The 17,157-nt window shown below is 42.0% G+C and overlaps 1 protein-coding gene across 3 annotated transcripts in view; it reads right to left on the reverse strand.

Annotated features, from left to right (window-relative positions):
* Nucleotides 1-17,157, reverse strand: part of plpp4 (phospholipid phosphatase 4) — a 59,527-nt gene that overhangs the window by 20,260 nt on the left and 22,110 nt on the right. For all 3 annotated transcript variants that reach the window (XM_076019055.1, XM_076019054.1, XM_076019056.1), the window contains one exon: nt 4,250-4,358. In XM_076019055.1, the coding sequence (XP_075875170.1) occupies nt 4,250-4,358 (109 nt within the window). The remainder of the gene's footprint in view (nt 1-4,249; nt 4,359-17,157) is intronic.

Consider the following 17,157-nt stretch of genomic DNA (forward strand, 5'->3'; position numbering starts at 1 on the left):
GGATGTCATTTATTACAGTCAATATTTCATCGTTAAAAAAACTGAGAGGACGCGTTAATAATGTGTGAGCTCAGTTGAAGGCAGTGTCACTCAGCGGGGCCGAGCGCGGCGCTCTGCCTCATCTTCCCTTGTCACTGCAGCGCGGACAATGCTGGTTGTCGCGGAACAAGTGATGATGTCAAACCATCGATTTCTGCCGCATCAGAGACACGAGACGTTATGCTACTCACACAGCAATACGTCTTTTGGAGGCGTTATAAAAAACCTATGAGACAGCTAACGTGTTTCTAAGGTTTAAATATGTGTTAACTGCACAACAGTTCCTGTATATAAGGGGACCACAAATGCAGGTATCCGCAATGAACAAAGCAGCAGTGGACGCAACCATATAGATTTTTTTTTTATTTCACAGAGAAGACATGAATAAAACAATACATAAAACAACAAAAACTTTTCTCAAAGGGGGAATTTCTTCACAATTCAGAGTTTTTTCCAATTATTATTTATTGTGCCTCACTAGTGTTGTTTTTTTTTTTTTTTTCCAATCTTCCTTCCAAGTTACTGCTTGTATTTATTGGGACATAAAACACGTACGTGCTACTTTTATACCACTTGTTTGTTTGTTTTGAATTAAAGCAGGTGCTTATGCAAATGCTTAATTGGTACACCTTGTGAAAGCATGGACTTTGGCATATCACCCGACTCGTCATCATTAATACACCGAGGCTCACAATGTAGTTTAAATTTGCTTGACTTTGCATTCTAAGGCAACTCTGCAGCTGTTTCCGTGCACAATGAAATGATTGATGTGTGTGGAGGGGCATTTGTCTAAACACCAATTTGCCACACACTGATTGGCAGGGGAGTAAAAAAAAATAACAATTAGAGTGAAAAGAAGTGAGACAAAAACTAACAACGGTGGAACAACTCTTGCCACTGAGGGTGGTGTGACATTTAGACTTTTATTGCTTAATGAAATAACACCTATACAAAGGTAACCAGCAAGGGAGTTAACCAGCTGTCAGCTACTGTTTTAATTATGTCATATTATGCAGCTACATTTCTAGCTGAAAAAAAAAGAATTAGTAATGAGGCTGGAAACGACATCTAGACATCAGGCGCTGCTCTTGTTTGATTGAGGGACTTTTTCTTTTTTTTTTTTTTAAAGGGAAGCCCTTCACCACTGGGGCGAAAAGTACATTGGGAGAGAATTCTGATAATAACAGTTTGAAAAGGCTGGCCTACTTTTTGTCAATCATCATGGTTTCCAGAACTTACCAAACCATTGCACCAGTTCTCAGCTCGGAGAGCTTTCCATGAGACAGAAGGCTAAAAGAATCTCTTTGATTTGAAACTTTGAAAGTCTCATTCGTTAACTTGGCAGGCGCTGCACACATTTCCTAAATCCTGCAGCAAAGAACCCATATCAGAGATTTGGAAATGGGAGGCTAAAACTTGGAAGGTCATCGCAGAGCTGCTCAGATATGATCAGCATCATGTCCCGCAGTGGTAAGGCTCTTCATCACCTTGGTCGGGGCTGCGGAGTGTCTGAGCCGAGCGGGGGAGATGCTGGCAACAGCTCCGGAACGGCACCTGAAGGTCGACCCAGAAATATCACTCAAATTCCCAGAAAACATTGCAGCAGCCGCACTCAGGCCAGATGTGGTACCGGACGCTGCAACCACAACACAAGTGGACGTGTCGGGATTGACCGGCCTCTGGGATGGCTGGATGGAGGGAGGGCCAAGTACGATGGAATTGCCGGATGATGGATGGATGGATGGAGGATGGATGAAGGGGTTTGACCGGCTGCTCTCTCATTAGGGTGCTCAAAATGCTGGGAGTGGAGGGGACTGCACAGAAGCTGTTCCAGCAGAGGAACATCAGACGCCGCAGAAAAGGCATCAAGACGGCTTTGGATCAAGCGTGGGGTTCTGTGGACAGCTAAAGCTGCTCGTATACAAACCACGGTGAGTTGCCCGAGATCCTCTGATGTTCAAAGAGCACAAACATCTGATGAGCCCAGTTAGATGTTTTCTAGAACGCTCAATGGTCTGACTGTCACAATCAAATAGATCAATTCAATTTGGTGACATTTTGCCTGTGGCTCGCCGCCGTGCACTGCAAAGATAAATGGAACTCTTGCCAAAACAATCGTACCTCCCGCCTCTTGATTCGTAAAGGATGCCAAGTGGTTTCAATATTTCACAGAAATTTTAAGTCTGACAGAACGCTGCTAAACGCTGGCATAAGGTCGAATTTGGAGTTCAGAGTTGTAACAATTAAAAAAAAAGTTTCCTGCAACCCTTTTACCTTTTAATCATAACACACACTCTATATTCATGTCATTGAGGCTAAAAAGTGACCCAGCTACTGTGTAAGGTTACTTACTAATAGTCTCACTTTCAAGAATGTGTTTGTTTGGACAGTGCTGTTGATGAAATTCAAAAAAAAAAATTGTACTTGGGGAACAAAACAGACAGTGAAGTCTGACGGTATTGGATGACTCACAACTACATTAGAATAATCTCTGCGAAACCCATCCTGATGGGTTCTGAGCCAGCGATTGCTTGCTATTAACTGCAGTGATGGTGAAATTGGCACAGATGCACGAGTGTGCACAGGAGAGAAGCCAAGAGATTTTTTTTCCAGTGTTTACTTCGTAAAACAGATGGGGATATCTTATTGTATTGATTGAAATTGGTCTGGAACCCTGCAGCACATTGTTACGCACAAGATGAGTCAATATTTACAATGGGAGGATGTCGTTGTTTGGATATCATCAACTGGGTTCTACGAGCAGCTCATCGTGAGAGGAAAGAGGCTTCGGAGTTCGACGGGGCTTTCGTCTGTCGTTAATGTCTAGAGAGAAATAAGGTGATGGATGATAACGACTCACCGAGAGCTTTTGGCTCTCTGCTGGCTTGCAGCAGACATCCTAATGATGAATCCAGCTGTCTAGCATGTGCCAGAAGGACCCACTTTTGGACAACACAAAGCATGGGTAGACAGCTGGCCCGATGAGAAGAAATGTATTTACAGAGGGAATGAACGGGCCAAATGATGACGAAAAATGTTATATTCATGTCATATGAAAAAGCTGAGAAAAGAAATGGCACCTCGCAAATAGGCAAATGATGCTAATTTGCAAGGCATTTGGATTGCAGATTACAATGTGTGATCCCAAGCTCTATCTTAGAAAGCTCCTGTCTGAGTCGCTTATGCATGGTCGGAATATGACTGAGCCAGCTCGCATCCCTTTAAGACAAAGACGCTGCAGCTCACAGTATGTTTTTGTTGTGACAAAAAAAACAAAAAAGCACAAAGCTACTTGAAGCTTTCAAACAAAGGCAGCCACAGTGTGGATGCTGCAATTGTGTCAATTTATGGAGAGGTGGACTTCTTAAAAGACGCGTAGAAAACTACTAAATGGCTTTATTTTTATTTTTGTACTTGTGCTTGGTTTTGGAAAGAATGTAGTTCAACGCTAGGTCACATTGTTGCTCTCCATAAATTAGTGATGCATGTTTAGAATCGGGCCTTGCACAAACGTTTTTTTGGTTGTTTTTTTTAACTGTTTAACTGTTCTCAATGGGCTCTTTATTTGATGGATGCGCTAAATGTATCATATTAGGTGTGTGAAGCTTTATATGGCACCAAATTTATCATTTGAACTTGAAGGGCAGAGCCCTTCAAGGACACATAAAGGAATCCTTCAAAACAAAACAGGAAGTGGACAACACTGACACAGATGATATTATAACGATCCACTCGACCAGGGGTCGGCAACCTTCACCACTCAAAGAGCCATTGAACCTGTTTCTCCCAGTAAAGAACACACTGGGAGCCACAAAACCCTTTTTGACATTTAATATACAAATACGTTTTTTGTTTGTTTGTTTGTTTTTTGCCTTTACGCTTTATGTATAAGGTTTAGACACTCATCCGAAAAGAAAGGCATAACGCACAGGGAATCAACCTCTTGTAGTAACATATTCATCTTTCAAATTGAATAAAGAAACTGTTTGCTATTAAACTGTGAGCAACTCATTTACCTGTTCTCATTATCGATCGATTCCCATGACAGCAGCCTATTGGCTGGAGCCCTACCTTTTCACAGTGCAAATTGGTGGAGTGGAAAACGATATGTTAAATATTGTCAGGGGACATTGCTTAAAGCCATAAAGACCACTTATTAAGTCTCTCTCGAGTCGCAAGAGGAATAGATAATGAGACGACAGGTACTTACAAACATCACCCTCTTGGGAATGTGATCAGACTCCACAAGAGGATTCTTGTAGAGCCACAGCTCCTCCGGTTGAATGACTCTCTCAAAGGGCTCCAGAAACTCTGTGAATCTGCAGCAAGGAACAAACGCACAGCGATCAGTAATGCATTCATCAGCCACTCGGGTGAGTTTGTTTTTAGCACAGCTCGCATCAAGAGTGTCCATTTGAAAGGGTGCAGAAGCGGGTCGACTTTACTTTACACACACACACGCACGTGCGCGCGCGCGCACACACACACACACACACACACACTCGTGGGAGCAAATTAGCATGCCCATGCTCCCACCAGCTCCTCCTGGCCATCCAGTGATCCGTCAGACATGACCTTGTTCTTTGCCATCTTAACAGTCTTTGTGTCACCACACTTTAAAACGATCCAGTCGGCTGTTCTGGCGGAAAACACAGACAGGTCGCGATATCTAAAAGACTTGGTTAAAAATTACTATTTACAAAAATGGCAGCACGGACAACGTCAAGCCTGTCATCTGCTGCCTATGTGCAGAACTCAAGTGACACATAAATGAGAGCATGATGTGCTACTGCAGACGTATTCAGAGAGGCAAGGGAAAGGAAACTCCAGGCAGCAGGCAGATAATACTATTGACGACAATGTGCCAAAAAAATAACATGTCAGAGCAGTCATAACATTGCAATTGCGTTTTGAATGTAGCTCACCACTAGAGTCACATGGTAAAAGACATTCAGAAAGAGTAAAAGTGCAAACTTTGTTCTTGGGAATGTAGGTATGGTGCATATCAGTGTTAGCTATTTGAAGGAAACTAACATTGGCTATCTTTCCTTTAACTTATAGCTTTTAATTATATCCCATATTCTCAACACATATGACTCTCAATATTACAAGAGAGACAATCTCACTTTTTAAAACTGAAGAACAGTTGAACTCTCCCTCATGATAAAAAAAGAAAAAATTAGACACAACATAGCACACATCTCTCAACCTGCAAAGAGTTTGCATTTACATTTCTTTTTCTTTTTTTTTTACCATAGCAGATTTTAAGGGAAGACAAGGCTGATTGAGCTCAAAGTTGGAAATAACCATGCATCATAATATAAGTGCTACCCAATGGAGAACAGCTCTTAGCAACAGTAGGTATGTCCGAAGTATGAGGTATAAGGGCCTCTTACAATAAGGTGTAAAGGGGTCTAGCAAAAAAAATTCTCTATTATCTAGATTCCCTCGGCTGTGCAAAGGAAAAAATGTATCTTTAACAGTGAAAAGCTCTCCAAGTATTTCAGGCTGCCAGCAAAATGTGACCTGTGTTTTTGCACAGGTGTAGAGCAAACCCGTGCACTGTCAAGTCCTTGTTATTTCTATGCACATTTCAGAGGCACCAACAATGGCGATAAGGCCGGTTTAGTATCTTCAACGTCGACCCTGACGAACCAAATCCAGCCATCGTAAATATCAAAATCCATACAAACTATGTGCATGGCCATGGTAGCCCAAAATAAAGAGAATTAATGTATGCAATCAGTGAAAAAAGCATAATTAAAAAATTCTAATTGGAAAGCCTGTTCATAATGATTAATACAGATATGCAGAACACTGCACCGTGCCCACTGTAATGAGGAGAATAAAGACAGATCAATAATGTAGCTAAAGATGTCTAAGGTATGAATCAACACTAATTGTTCATTATAGTTATGGATCAAAGTACACTTGTCTACAGCGTGAGGGGTGGGGGAAATAAGTTGCTAGAATGAGGAAATATGTTGTAGGGATGTTGAGAAAGAGAAGAACTTCTGGCCACGATTATGAGTGTGTAATAATAACAACAATACCTGAACAATGATTTGAGCATCCAACCTCATCCACCAACTTACATTTTCTTGAAAACAATGTATTTGCTGTGAACTGATTAGACTTGAAATCCCCTTCCATGACCACTTCATAGCATCTTGCATCATGCCCAGTGGTAACTGTAATTTAAAAACCCAACTGAAAGAAATGTATGCATTTCATTGGCATATACTGTACATCCATGTAAGCTGATAGAAAGAAGAAATAAATGTAAAATTATTTACTTTAATTATTTATTCAGAAAATATCAGAATGATTGCTTTACAATGGGTCTGTCTTTAAAAATGCACGAAACACTAGTGAACACACTTGGCAATAAACCTCTTCCTGATGTGTTGTACACTCCAAAAACAAACAGAGACACGCACAACTCACAACTCCAACAATTTCTCCCTCTGAGTGAAGTGGGTCTAATAGTTTGGGAGGAACATTCTCCAAAATAACTACATGCCCGTTAGCGATGGCACGTATCGCACAGCCGCTCCACCCGAGCGCATCACTGCCAGGATGTCCCAGATCCTCCTCTGCTCTGCGGTGTCTGCAAGCTGTTTCCTCAATAAACACTCATCTTATTTACCCCTCTCTCACAAGTAACGGGACGTTAATTATGGGATTTTCACCTGGGAAGGGAGCCACCTTAAGGAAAAGTACATTTGCTGGTCTGCTGATAAATGTGTCATGATGCTGGAGAGACTAATAGAAGCTCATTTCACACCTTGCTGGGCCCGGGTTCATGATGGGTCCTCAGTCACACTCACTGATTTGCGCCGCGTAAAGGTTTACACTGCGCTAATGACTCACAATATGCTGCAGGAATCTCTTAAAGTTTTTCCTGCATGTCCTCTCTTCTGAAACCCAATTTTCTGTAACCGCTTCTCCTGCACTAAGGGTCGGGGTGAAGCTGGATGCTATCCCAGCTGTCTTTGGGCGGAGGCAGGGTCTCACTCTAGACAAGTCGCTGGTTTATCGCAAGGCCACACAGAAAGGCAAACAGCCACTCTCACTCACGCACAAAGACCTACGGTCAAATTAGAATTCCTCGACTGCCTCTCAACTGAATGTTTTTGAAATGTGGGAGGAAGCTGGGGTCCCCTGGGACTCAGGCACAGGGAGAACATACAAACTCCACACAGAAAGGGGGCACCACTGAGTCGCCCTCTTCTTCAGTCTAGCTCAGTTCAGAAAGAGCATCCTTGTCTCGAGGGATTACAGGAGCCACGGTAGACCTCAAACCCTGATCCCTGCACAGTCACACAAACACACTTGATCTCTAACACTGCCAGCGACTGTCACTCATCACACATGCAGCTCCTTGACAGCCTAATGAGTTCTTTCAAGAATCAGCAAATATACAACACGAACTCTACAACTGAACGTTGTTTTTTATTGTCACGTCCTTTTAATCGCAGAAGACAATATGTCTTGGATGGATGAATGGAGGATGGAATGGGTGGACCTTGTCTGTCAGTGATGCTCACTTCTTCTCCAGCTCCAACTCATGAAAAACCCTCTCTGAGATTTATTGTCATCCCTCTTCCTTTTGGTTGAGCATTTGTATTCAGTCTCATCCAACAAATCCATACAGCCCTCAAAGGATTTCCCATGGCTCCAAACGCCGATGGACTTTTTGCCTCATCCTCCAAACCCCCATCCTCAAAAAAAAAACAAAAAAAAAAACTTTATCAAAAAAAAAATGAAAGAATCCCGTCATGATCTCAGCCTTACGAAAAATGCAGAGCGGAGGTAAGAACAGAGTCTGTTCAATCGAAGCAGGGTCAAAACCAAGATGTCAGTCAGGATCAGGATGAGGTATTAAGGCGGGAAGCCTGAGGACAACAATGTGGGACGGAATCTGTGAACACGAGAAGGACTTAGACGGAAGATTTCTGGATACACTGACACACGAGGGACATTATGTAGTGTCAAAGAGGGAAAGTTGAGGATGGTTTGTATACTGGACTTTAAAAATAAAAAGAGAAGTGACTCCAAGAACAAGGGCAAAAATACAACAAAACACTTTCCTTGCCTTGACAAATCCAGTACATTACAGTTAAGGGTCTTGTGTGTAAAGCAGAGCTGGGGCTGCTGTAAATATTTTTTTTTTCTATTTCATCATGATTTACCAGTATCACATTTGTGTGACTTGACGGAGTACACGTGTTGGTGACAAAGTCAGCATGCACTCTAATTTCTCCTGCTGTTGAATAATTATAATTGCACTGATTCAAACAGAGAGACACACATTGACGTGGGCATTTTTTTTAGAAAATGAAATGAAAATAAAAATCACAGAAAAAAAAGCCAAGCTGGATATATAACAGCCCTCTGTCTTTTGTAGTTTTGAGGGTAGCTTAGTTCCCCTCGCATCCGCCACTGCTCTCTCCCAAGATTGAAGATCTGTGGGATTATTGTTTTCAAGTAAATACCCACGCCAGCCAGAGCTGGAAACACAACATATGGAGCAAACAAATACTTAAAAAGAAGGGAGGCTTTAAAGTATTCTCTACAAAATAATTGAGCACTGTTAAAAAATGAAGCTGTTTCACTGAAAGCAGACTCTCATTAGTGCTCAAATGAGACCCGATGCCTACCTGACATTATCTTCAGCAGAAATAGATGATCTCTGGAAGTAGCCATAAACCCAAAATAAACAGAAGGTACTGAACTCAATGCCGCCTGCTGTCCGTCAGGGGAGTGCCTCACGGTGTTTTGTCAGCTCGTGTTTGTTCTGAGTGGGCATTTTTATTGAGCACAGGTGAGAGGGCAACCAGAAAAACAGTAAATTCTGCAAACCATAAATTCGCTTAAATTCATTATTTTTCTATACGGTTCCTTTTCTTCGCTTCTTTATTTCTTTCCAACACCGGTAGGATGTAAGCACATCTGTTCTTTTAGGCTAAGCTAAAATTAAGATTTATTATTATTATTATGATTATGATTATTGTTATTATTATTATTATTTTAAATCTGGAGCTCAAGAAGGCTGTGTCATCTGCAAAAGTTCTCTCAGCTCAGTGGTCTAGTGGTAGAGTGTCCCCCCTGAGACTGGTTGTGGGTTCGATCCCCGGCCGAGTCAAACCAAAGACTGTAAAAATGGTACCCATTGCCTCCCTGCTTGGCACTCAGTATTCGGGGTTGGAATTGGGGGGTTAGATCACACAATGATTCCCAGGCACTGCTGCTGCCCACCGCTCTCCCTCAGGGGATGATGGGTCAAATGCGGAGGACTAATTACGCATCCTTCGGGATGTGACAATCACTGGGACTTCAACCTTCAAACAATGTTTGAAATGTGTATTGCAGCAGAATCCATCCATCCATCCTCCAACTTCATCACTGCCTGCAGCAAGTTAGCATTGACATGGGGAGTCAAGAGACAACATTGCCAGCTCGTGGATGCTGGGCCAGGGATCGGGTTGAAATAACAGATGTAGTACAGATGCAGGTCAACGTGCATTGACCTGAGAGGGCAGTTTAAATAGACTGCCAAATCAAGAGAGTGCATTTGACATGTATATCAGCCGAGTTGACAGCTAGAAACTAGCATCATTATGCTGCTTCTTCCTTCCCTCGCTTGAATGTGGACCTCATCAAATTCACAACACCAAGAGGACTGGCGCTAGTTAATTGGAATAGCTTCTGATTGCTTGTCCACCATTTGGGGAGGAGGGAGGGTGGAGGGATCTCTAGTTTTGCCTTGAGGATGAAGGCCACTTTAGCAGAAAGTCAACGTAAGCAAAGAAATGACCCCCTAATTAGCGTCGGGATGAGTCCCACATAAAAGTGGAATCTCCTCCCTGCAACAATTTAACACAAACTACCGTTGTCACGAAATAAATAAAAAAAAAAAACGGCTAAAAAAATCCAATATACTCTTTTAGCTGTGAGGCCTGAATGTGGTTCTCCGGGTATTTTTACGCCTCATCTTATCAGACACTTTCAACCAGGGGCTGAGCATTTCCCATCAATATTGATAACATTATATCTTCCAGCAGAATTGGCTGAGCGGAGCCAAATGCCACTAGTCATGATTAAACTACAGCGGTTATCTGCAGGTGCAGGCCAGGACGCGGCTGCAACGCTGCACAGCTCCCTGATGAAGAGGAAGCGTGTGACCTTCGTCTCTCAGGAGAAATTAAAAAATATCATGGGGACGGACAGTGTTTTTGACTCAGCTGCAAAGAGCGCAAGCCGGCTTGGAACTGATACATTAGGAGATTTTTTTTTTTTTTTTTCCCTGCAGGACTGGCCCCCTTTCTGAATAGTCAACGTATTAGCTCCTTGCTTTTGAAACTTTTCACCTGATGCAACGCCAGACGGACGCTTCAAAAGCTGCAAGGCATCGTGTCCATTCACATTTCACTGCCTTGGAACTCTCGCTGGGCTTGTGCTGGGCAGTGATGTAGGGCAGGGAAGAGCTGTGTGTGTGCGTGTGTGTGTGTGTGTGTGTGTGTGTGTGTGTGTGTGTGTGTGTGTGTGTGTGTGTGTGTGTGTGTGTGTGCAGGGACTGGGACTGTAACTGACCATCTGCTTAAAGCAGGGACACATTTAAAGATCTCGGAGCACATGAAAGATTACTCACACGGGGAAGTCATCCCGTATGTCTCCCCTTATGAACTAGACAGTGTAGTGCAGTGTTTGTGAGTGTCAGGCCCTCAGCAAAAATCAAAAGCAACAAGCAGGCATTAGCAACAAAGTTGGAGAAGGATGGCGTAAAAATTCTCAAAAATTTTATACATATATTAAGCTAAGAAATTGTCTTCATGTCTAAGCAGTAATTAAAAACATTAGACATTAAATACGCGTTTATGTCTTGTTCTTGTCTCTTCGTTAATGCAGAAGAGCTTTTTTTTTTTTCTTTACAGTCAAACCTTAGAAATGCTGCCAGTGGATCAGCTTTCTGATTCCTTTGGCGCTTTTCCATATGAGATGTAAATAAACCGTGGAAGTGTAGGAAGCAGCCAAAGTTTGTCACATTTGTGGAAAAACAAACAAACGTGAGTCTGAATCACTGGAGGCTCTGTTTCTGGCATGTGTTGTACTCAGCAACATTTTTACTGTAATTAAACAGCTGTGGAGCTGTTGTGATGGTTAAGTGATGTGTTACGAGGAGGAATGAGGCTCTTTGCACAGCGCTCATATAGCGCCTCCTGGCCGAAAACCAGCCTCGCAAGATCTGGGACACCGGGCAAGTGAGATCGGCACCACGGAAGTCTGAGGGGACTTCTAGAGACCAAAACAGTAACCAACAGCGAAGAAGCAAACAACTTGCATAGTTTCCTTTGAAAACATCAATAATCTGCCATGATCTAGATATTAATAAAGTTCTAAATGCAGGCGACAGAAGGCTGAAGTGACTGCAGCTTAAATGTATGTATTATGTATTAGTCTGAAGGTTTCTGACTGAAACTGACTTTATTGTCAAATAAACATTGCGCTGAGATCAGATTTTGTGGAGAGATGCGCCAGTGGCTGGCTCTGTCACTGCTTTGCCAACAGAAGGAAATGTCTTGTGATTTGGGGATGACAGTCCCAGCAGGGGAGTCTCTGAGAGCCACAAATCTGCAATATGCAATGTGAAAACTGCTTTGGAAGAGAATAGAAGTCACGGCGCAGGCTTTGCTCGAGTTTCCACTATAACAAAAAAATAAATACTGCCACCCCAAAAAAGCAAACTGTATTTTCTACTGCAGCAAAATTAAATCCAACTCCTCTGGCATGCATCTGACTGCAATAAAAATAAAGGCTACTGCGTATCTGTGATTTCATTAGGTACTACTGCTGTTATTACATTTGCGGGCGGGTCGGTGGAGAGAGAGGCAGGAGCCAACTGTCGAAGTGGGGATACATTTTTGATTTAATTATGTCATTTCATTTCACTTATTACGCATGCATGTCTGCGGAGATCATTGCTGCTGGAGGGAGGGCCGGGGATCACTGCAACTCTGAGGAACAATTGCATCAAACTTATACCTGCCGTAGATACCTTGAGTTTTACAGGTTCGATTTGTAATACATATATAAAAACTGCGCTGGGGGGGAGAATAGATGGCATGAGGAGTAGCAAAGCAGATGGTAATGTACCTGGTGGAAAAGATTATGTTTGGAGATTAAAGTGGAAAAAAAATTGAACTATGGTGGTTCTGATAATGTGCTAATAACACAGGCTGTAGGAGGCTGCAGAGGAAAATTGTACTACAAACATGATGTTAAGGTCGTTTGGAGACAAATGGGACTGTTGGACTTTTGGAAATGAATAATCGATGGAACTGCAAATTAATGTGGATTAACACAAGAGCCTCCTTCAAAATTGGGGCTCGCAGCAAGAGTTGAAATTTGATATTTCTATGTCAAAATTGTTATCTTTTTCTTTTCAAGTAAGAATATTGAGTCTTCTGACAAATCTACATGGTTCAATCACGGTTGGAATGGAAGGGCATCAAACATACAAACTACACCCTATACCTAAGACTTTGAATAATAACATAATTTGCTACAATTGCAATATTTTGGTATTTGAGGTGATTGAGTGGCTTTAGGAGATCAGGGAAGCAGTGGAGGTCAAGGTGAAGACATGGCGGCGTTCCAAAGATCACGGCAGGACAGGAAGACCAAGCCTGCAATGCGATGACAATGAGCCCCGAGGATCTGCGATTTGCTCCACAGGTGCGAGGCTCACAATCATCGAGCTTACTGAGCAGATCCATCTGAAAGGGAATCAAATGACCGGCTGATTGTATGGGCCGCGGATGTGTGGCGTTATGAGGGTAGTAAAGTCGCCTGGGCAGATTGCAGCCACTCAAGGCTCAGTGCCTTGGGGTTCACTGAGCACGTGCCAGAAAAGCCTTACAGCGTGCAGGACATACAGACTAGGTCAGATAAGACACACACGCTGACATTTTGAAGTAAGAGAGTCGTCCCCTGTAGAAAAGTGACTGTTAAACTCATTTCAGTGCCTCCATAAAAAACAATTAAGCAAGCAATTATGTCAGTCTGCATATTTTTTCAGAAGTGCTGCACTTTCACCAATTTCCACTTAAAATGCTTGAATTGATTTCATAATAGCTGCATTTCCATTGCAAAAAAAAAATCATGTGTCTTTGCAGGAAGTTGAAAATCTTTACCCTGGTTTTTTCCAGTGCCTTTTGTTTGTTCACTTCTGTCTTTCTTGCTGTGTCACTTTGTTAAATACACTTTGTTGATTACTTTTTCCGCTTCTGGGTTGCAACTCTGTCCCTCACGTAACACAAAAGAATGAGCAAAGCAGTTTCCCTTTGTGTTAAATTGTGTTGAGTTAAATTATTTTTATGGTTTACGGTAAACAGTCTGAAATAAAACAAGAAAACTGAATTCTTCCTAGCACTTTGTGATGTAGTGTGCTTGCTTATCGTAGGAAGTCAAAGAATTGACTCCTTTAAGGTAGAAGCCTAATGAGAACAGGGTGGAATCAGTCTTTTTTTTAAATTCATCAAACCGCAGTTTTAGGAAGTTCCTGCAACTTCTGCAAGTTCACCCAATTTGTTTGTGAATTCACGCACTTCCATTGCATAAAATTGCATAAATATCTTGAGTGTTCCATTGCACTTTTTAAGAGAACATACTACACGATCAATTCATTTTTGCCTGAAATAATGACAAAAAAAAAATCACATTTTTCTGGACTGCCATGCGCACGCTTCTCTTCGCCGTCCTTCATCAGAAATAGAAATACATACGATTGGACCTCCTCAAGAATGAAACAGTCAAAATGAAGACCTCAGTCAACAGCGTAACGGTTAGGGTGCTTCTGTTCCGGCTCGTGCTTCAAATCTCCTCAGTAGGAGGCTGTAAGACAGTCAAATCCACATCCTGAAGTGTTTTCTCTAACAATGGAAGTTCTTCAAAGACAGGGGTTCCAACTGTGTGTATCTCACCTATTGTAATCCGCTGATATGATTTACATGTCGCGGGAAAGGAACCCCCGAGGGCCAAAAGGTATCTCCTTGTGTTTGTTGGATTTGCATTCAGGGACTGTCTCTGCCTTTTGTTTAGAACTTTCCTTTGAAATGTTGTGAGTGTCAGTGCGAGAGGTATGAAGGTCTTGGTGATCTATTGTTGCTGTGGAAAATTACCCCTGATGACCAAAAGGTTCCTGAGTAGGAAGAGTTGATCTGATCTGAATCTTTTAAATATGCATTTTAGCAGTGTCTCTGTTCTGGGAGGATATTTAAGGGAAGGAACAAGAATCTGAGGGCGTCTTTCTTTTCTCTCCTTTTCTGGGACCGACTCTCTCTCTCTCTCTCTCTCTCTCTCTCTTCTTCTTCTTTTTCTTTGACTTCTTGATTTTTTCTACCATCATTTTTACACAACCGGTCTGTTACATTTTTGCTGCATTTTTACTCTGGACATCGCAATAAACTGGTATGTTATCCATTCCCCTTCAATATTAACTTGTTGAGACTTTTGTTTCTATGTGGAGAGCAATCTGACATCAGATATTGATTTAGTCTTCAGTTATATGGTAAATTCATTTGAGTAATGCTTGTACTCTTTACCTCTGAGTTGAATAGAAAAGATTGAGTGTCATGTTTTTCTAACTATTGAGTTGGAAGATATAAACCTCTGAACATCTCAACCTAGATGTCTGGGCTGTTCTTCTATGTTAAGAAGGTCACTGAATGCTTTGTCTATATCTGCCATCACTGAACTAAGATAGGGATTAATCAGAATCCCAAAGACCTTAGTTATATGGTAAGTTTCACTGGACATTATTCAAACCCTTAACCTCTGAGTTGGACAGATAAGATTGGGTATCATGTTCAATAACCTCTGAATACTCCAACCCAGACATCAGGCTCTTCTTCCATGTTTAATGAACAAACTGAATAGTTTTGTTAATTTATAGAAGCCATCCCTGAACTGAAGACTAATGTCAGATCACGAGAAGTTTATTATTATTGAGTCTATATTCTTAATTGTTAATCAAGTCTTTCTCTCAATCAATGTATAAAAGTAGAGTTATTATTATCAAATGGAGTCAGATTAAATTAATTATTATGTATTTTACTTTGAAATCCTCACCTTGACACCGGAACGACGGAATACGTATTGGGGAGATATTACTATTTGTGTCTAGATATTTCCTCCCCTACAGTTTGGTGACCCCGACGTGATCTCGCGATCGCATTAAGCAGGAAGGCGAGAGAAGTCAATTCCGGTACGTTTAAGTAATGAGGTTTGAATTCCTGTGTGTCTACCTACAGTTTCTGTGGTAAGTACAAATTTACGGCAGTTATAAAGACTGAGGGAAAGTTTGAACACACATCATATATAGACACATAATATAGAACGGATCGACATATCCATTGTGAGATCGGAGATCGTAGAAATCCGATGGGGGGAAAAGTTTCATTTCGCAACTCACTAGGACAGGAGTGTGTAGGCATAGATGAGCAGATCATGGACATGGCTGGTTTACGTTTATACAAAACGTTAATTCGTCTGCGCGATCTCGGCGTTGATTTAGAATGGGATAACAGTGAAATTCTTCACTGGTATTCCACAAAGGGAGTTGCACTAAAATCTAAAGGCAAATTTCACGATCTCCCTATCGCAATTGTTTATTTACTCCGGCGCAACGACTCAAAAACCATAACAGAAGGTCGCCGCACTTTAGAGAACATCCGAGATTTTGAAACATTACGCTCCGAAGAAACGAAAAAATTACGCGCACAAATTGATGCATTTGATTATGAAAAAATAAATTTGGCGAGACAAATCGAAACAATGGAGACTGAAACTAAACAGCTTAAACAAAAGCTGAACTTAGACAAACGCTACACTTCCCAACTGGAAGACTACTGTGGCGATGCTGGCTTTCCAGTTGCAGCTATAAAACAGGCTGTTATTAGCTCCAAATGTGTTGAGAATTATGATCAAGACGACAGTGAAGATGAGGATATTACCCTCATCACCGGGTGCCCTGTAACTCAGGTCGACACCGACAATGAAATTCTGACAACCTCCGCAGTTTTCGCAACAGCAGAAAGCCCGCTCTATCCGTCCCTCAGCCGGCGCACCTCTCACTCGAAGCAAAACAATCGAAACCGAATGAAAACTCGTCTCAAAACAGACACAATTCCAAGAAAATCCGTCAATGTTTCAGTCGTCAAAACAGTTACAGATGCGAACAATGGTGTAACCACCATTACCAGAGCATTGTCTTGTGAAGAAACTTCAAAACATCGTGAGGTTATCGGCATCATGCCCCGCCGCGGCCCGTTCCAGAGTTACTGGGACAAACTAATGCTCCAAGCATTAGTTTACAATCTAGAGCTCCGCGATGTGTGGCAGATAGTTTTGCTTACAGTTCCAGAAGAGTTACACTCTAAAATTCCTCAAGAATTGAGAACTGGAACAATCCTTGAAAGACAGCCCGGTGAAACTAACGACGACATTTATAATAGAATAAAAGAAGTTTTGCTTCAGATGAGAGGACCACCAAAGGCCGAGTGGCATAGAATCCTTGATCTTAAACAATCAAGTAGAGAAACATTTGAGACTTTTGCAGAGCGTATGTGGGTGATTTTTAGAGAATACAGTGGGATAGAAGAATGCGATCGTAACCACGAAATTCTCTTACAGATGCTACGCAATAATGCTGGACCACTTGTTCAGAATGCGTTGGCTCTGGGTGGAGACCCACCTCAGAATACATTCAACGCACTCGTTGAATGGGCCACAAAAATAGAGCAGCGATCAAAATTTCTAAAGCCATGCCCTGTAGCGGCAACTCAATGGGTAGCCGAGAGAGACAATAATGTCATTATCTGTGACTATTGTCATCGATCTGGCCATAAACTTGAACGTTGTTTCAGACTGAATGGTGAATTCAGGAAAACAACTCATAAATCTATGCGAAACCATTCAAGAACCTCTCAAACCAGACAGACAACGGCGATTAGTTCTCAAACAGACATCCTCGATGATCTAGAACGAATGAATGACCAAAAATAGGGATGCGTGGCCTCCATTGGGAGCATTGTTTCCAGCAGCAACCGTATAATA

Source organism: Nelusetta ayraudi, unplaced genomic scaffold, assembly GCF_046127955.1.
Source record: "Nelusetta ayraudi isolate G7.1 ecotype Tasmania unplaced genomic scaffold, CSIRO-AGI_Nayr_v1 ptg000008l, whole genome shotgun sequence".
NCBI lineage: Eukaryota > Metazoa > Chordata > Actinopteri > Tetraodontiformes > Monacanthidae > Nelusetta > Nelusetta ayraudi.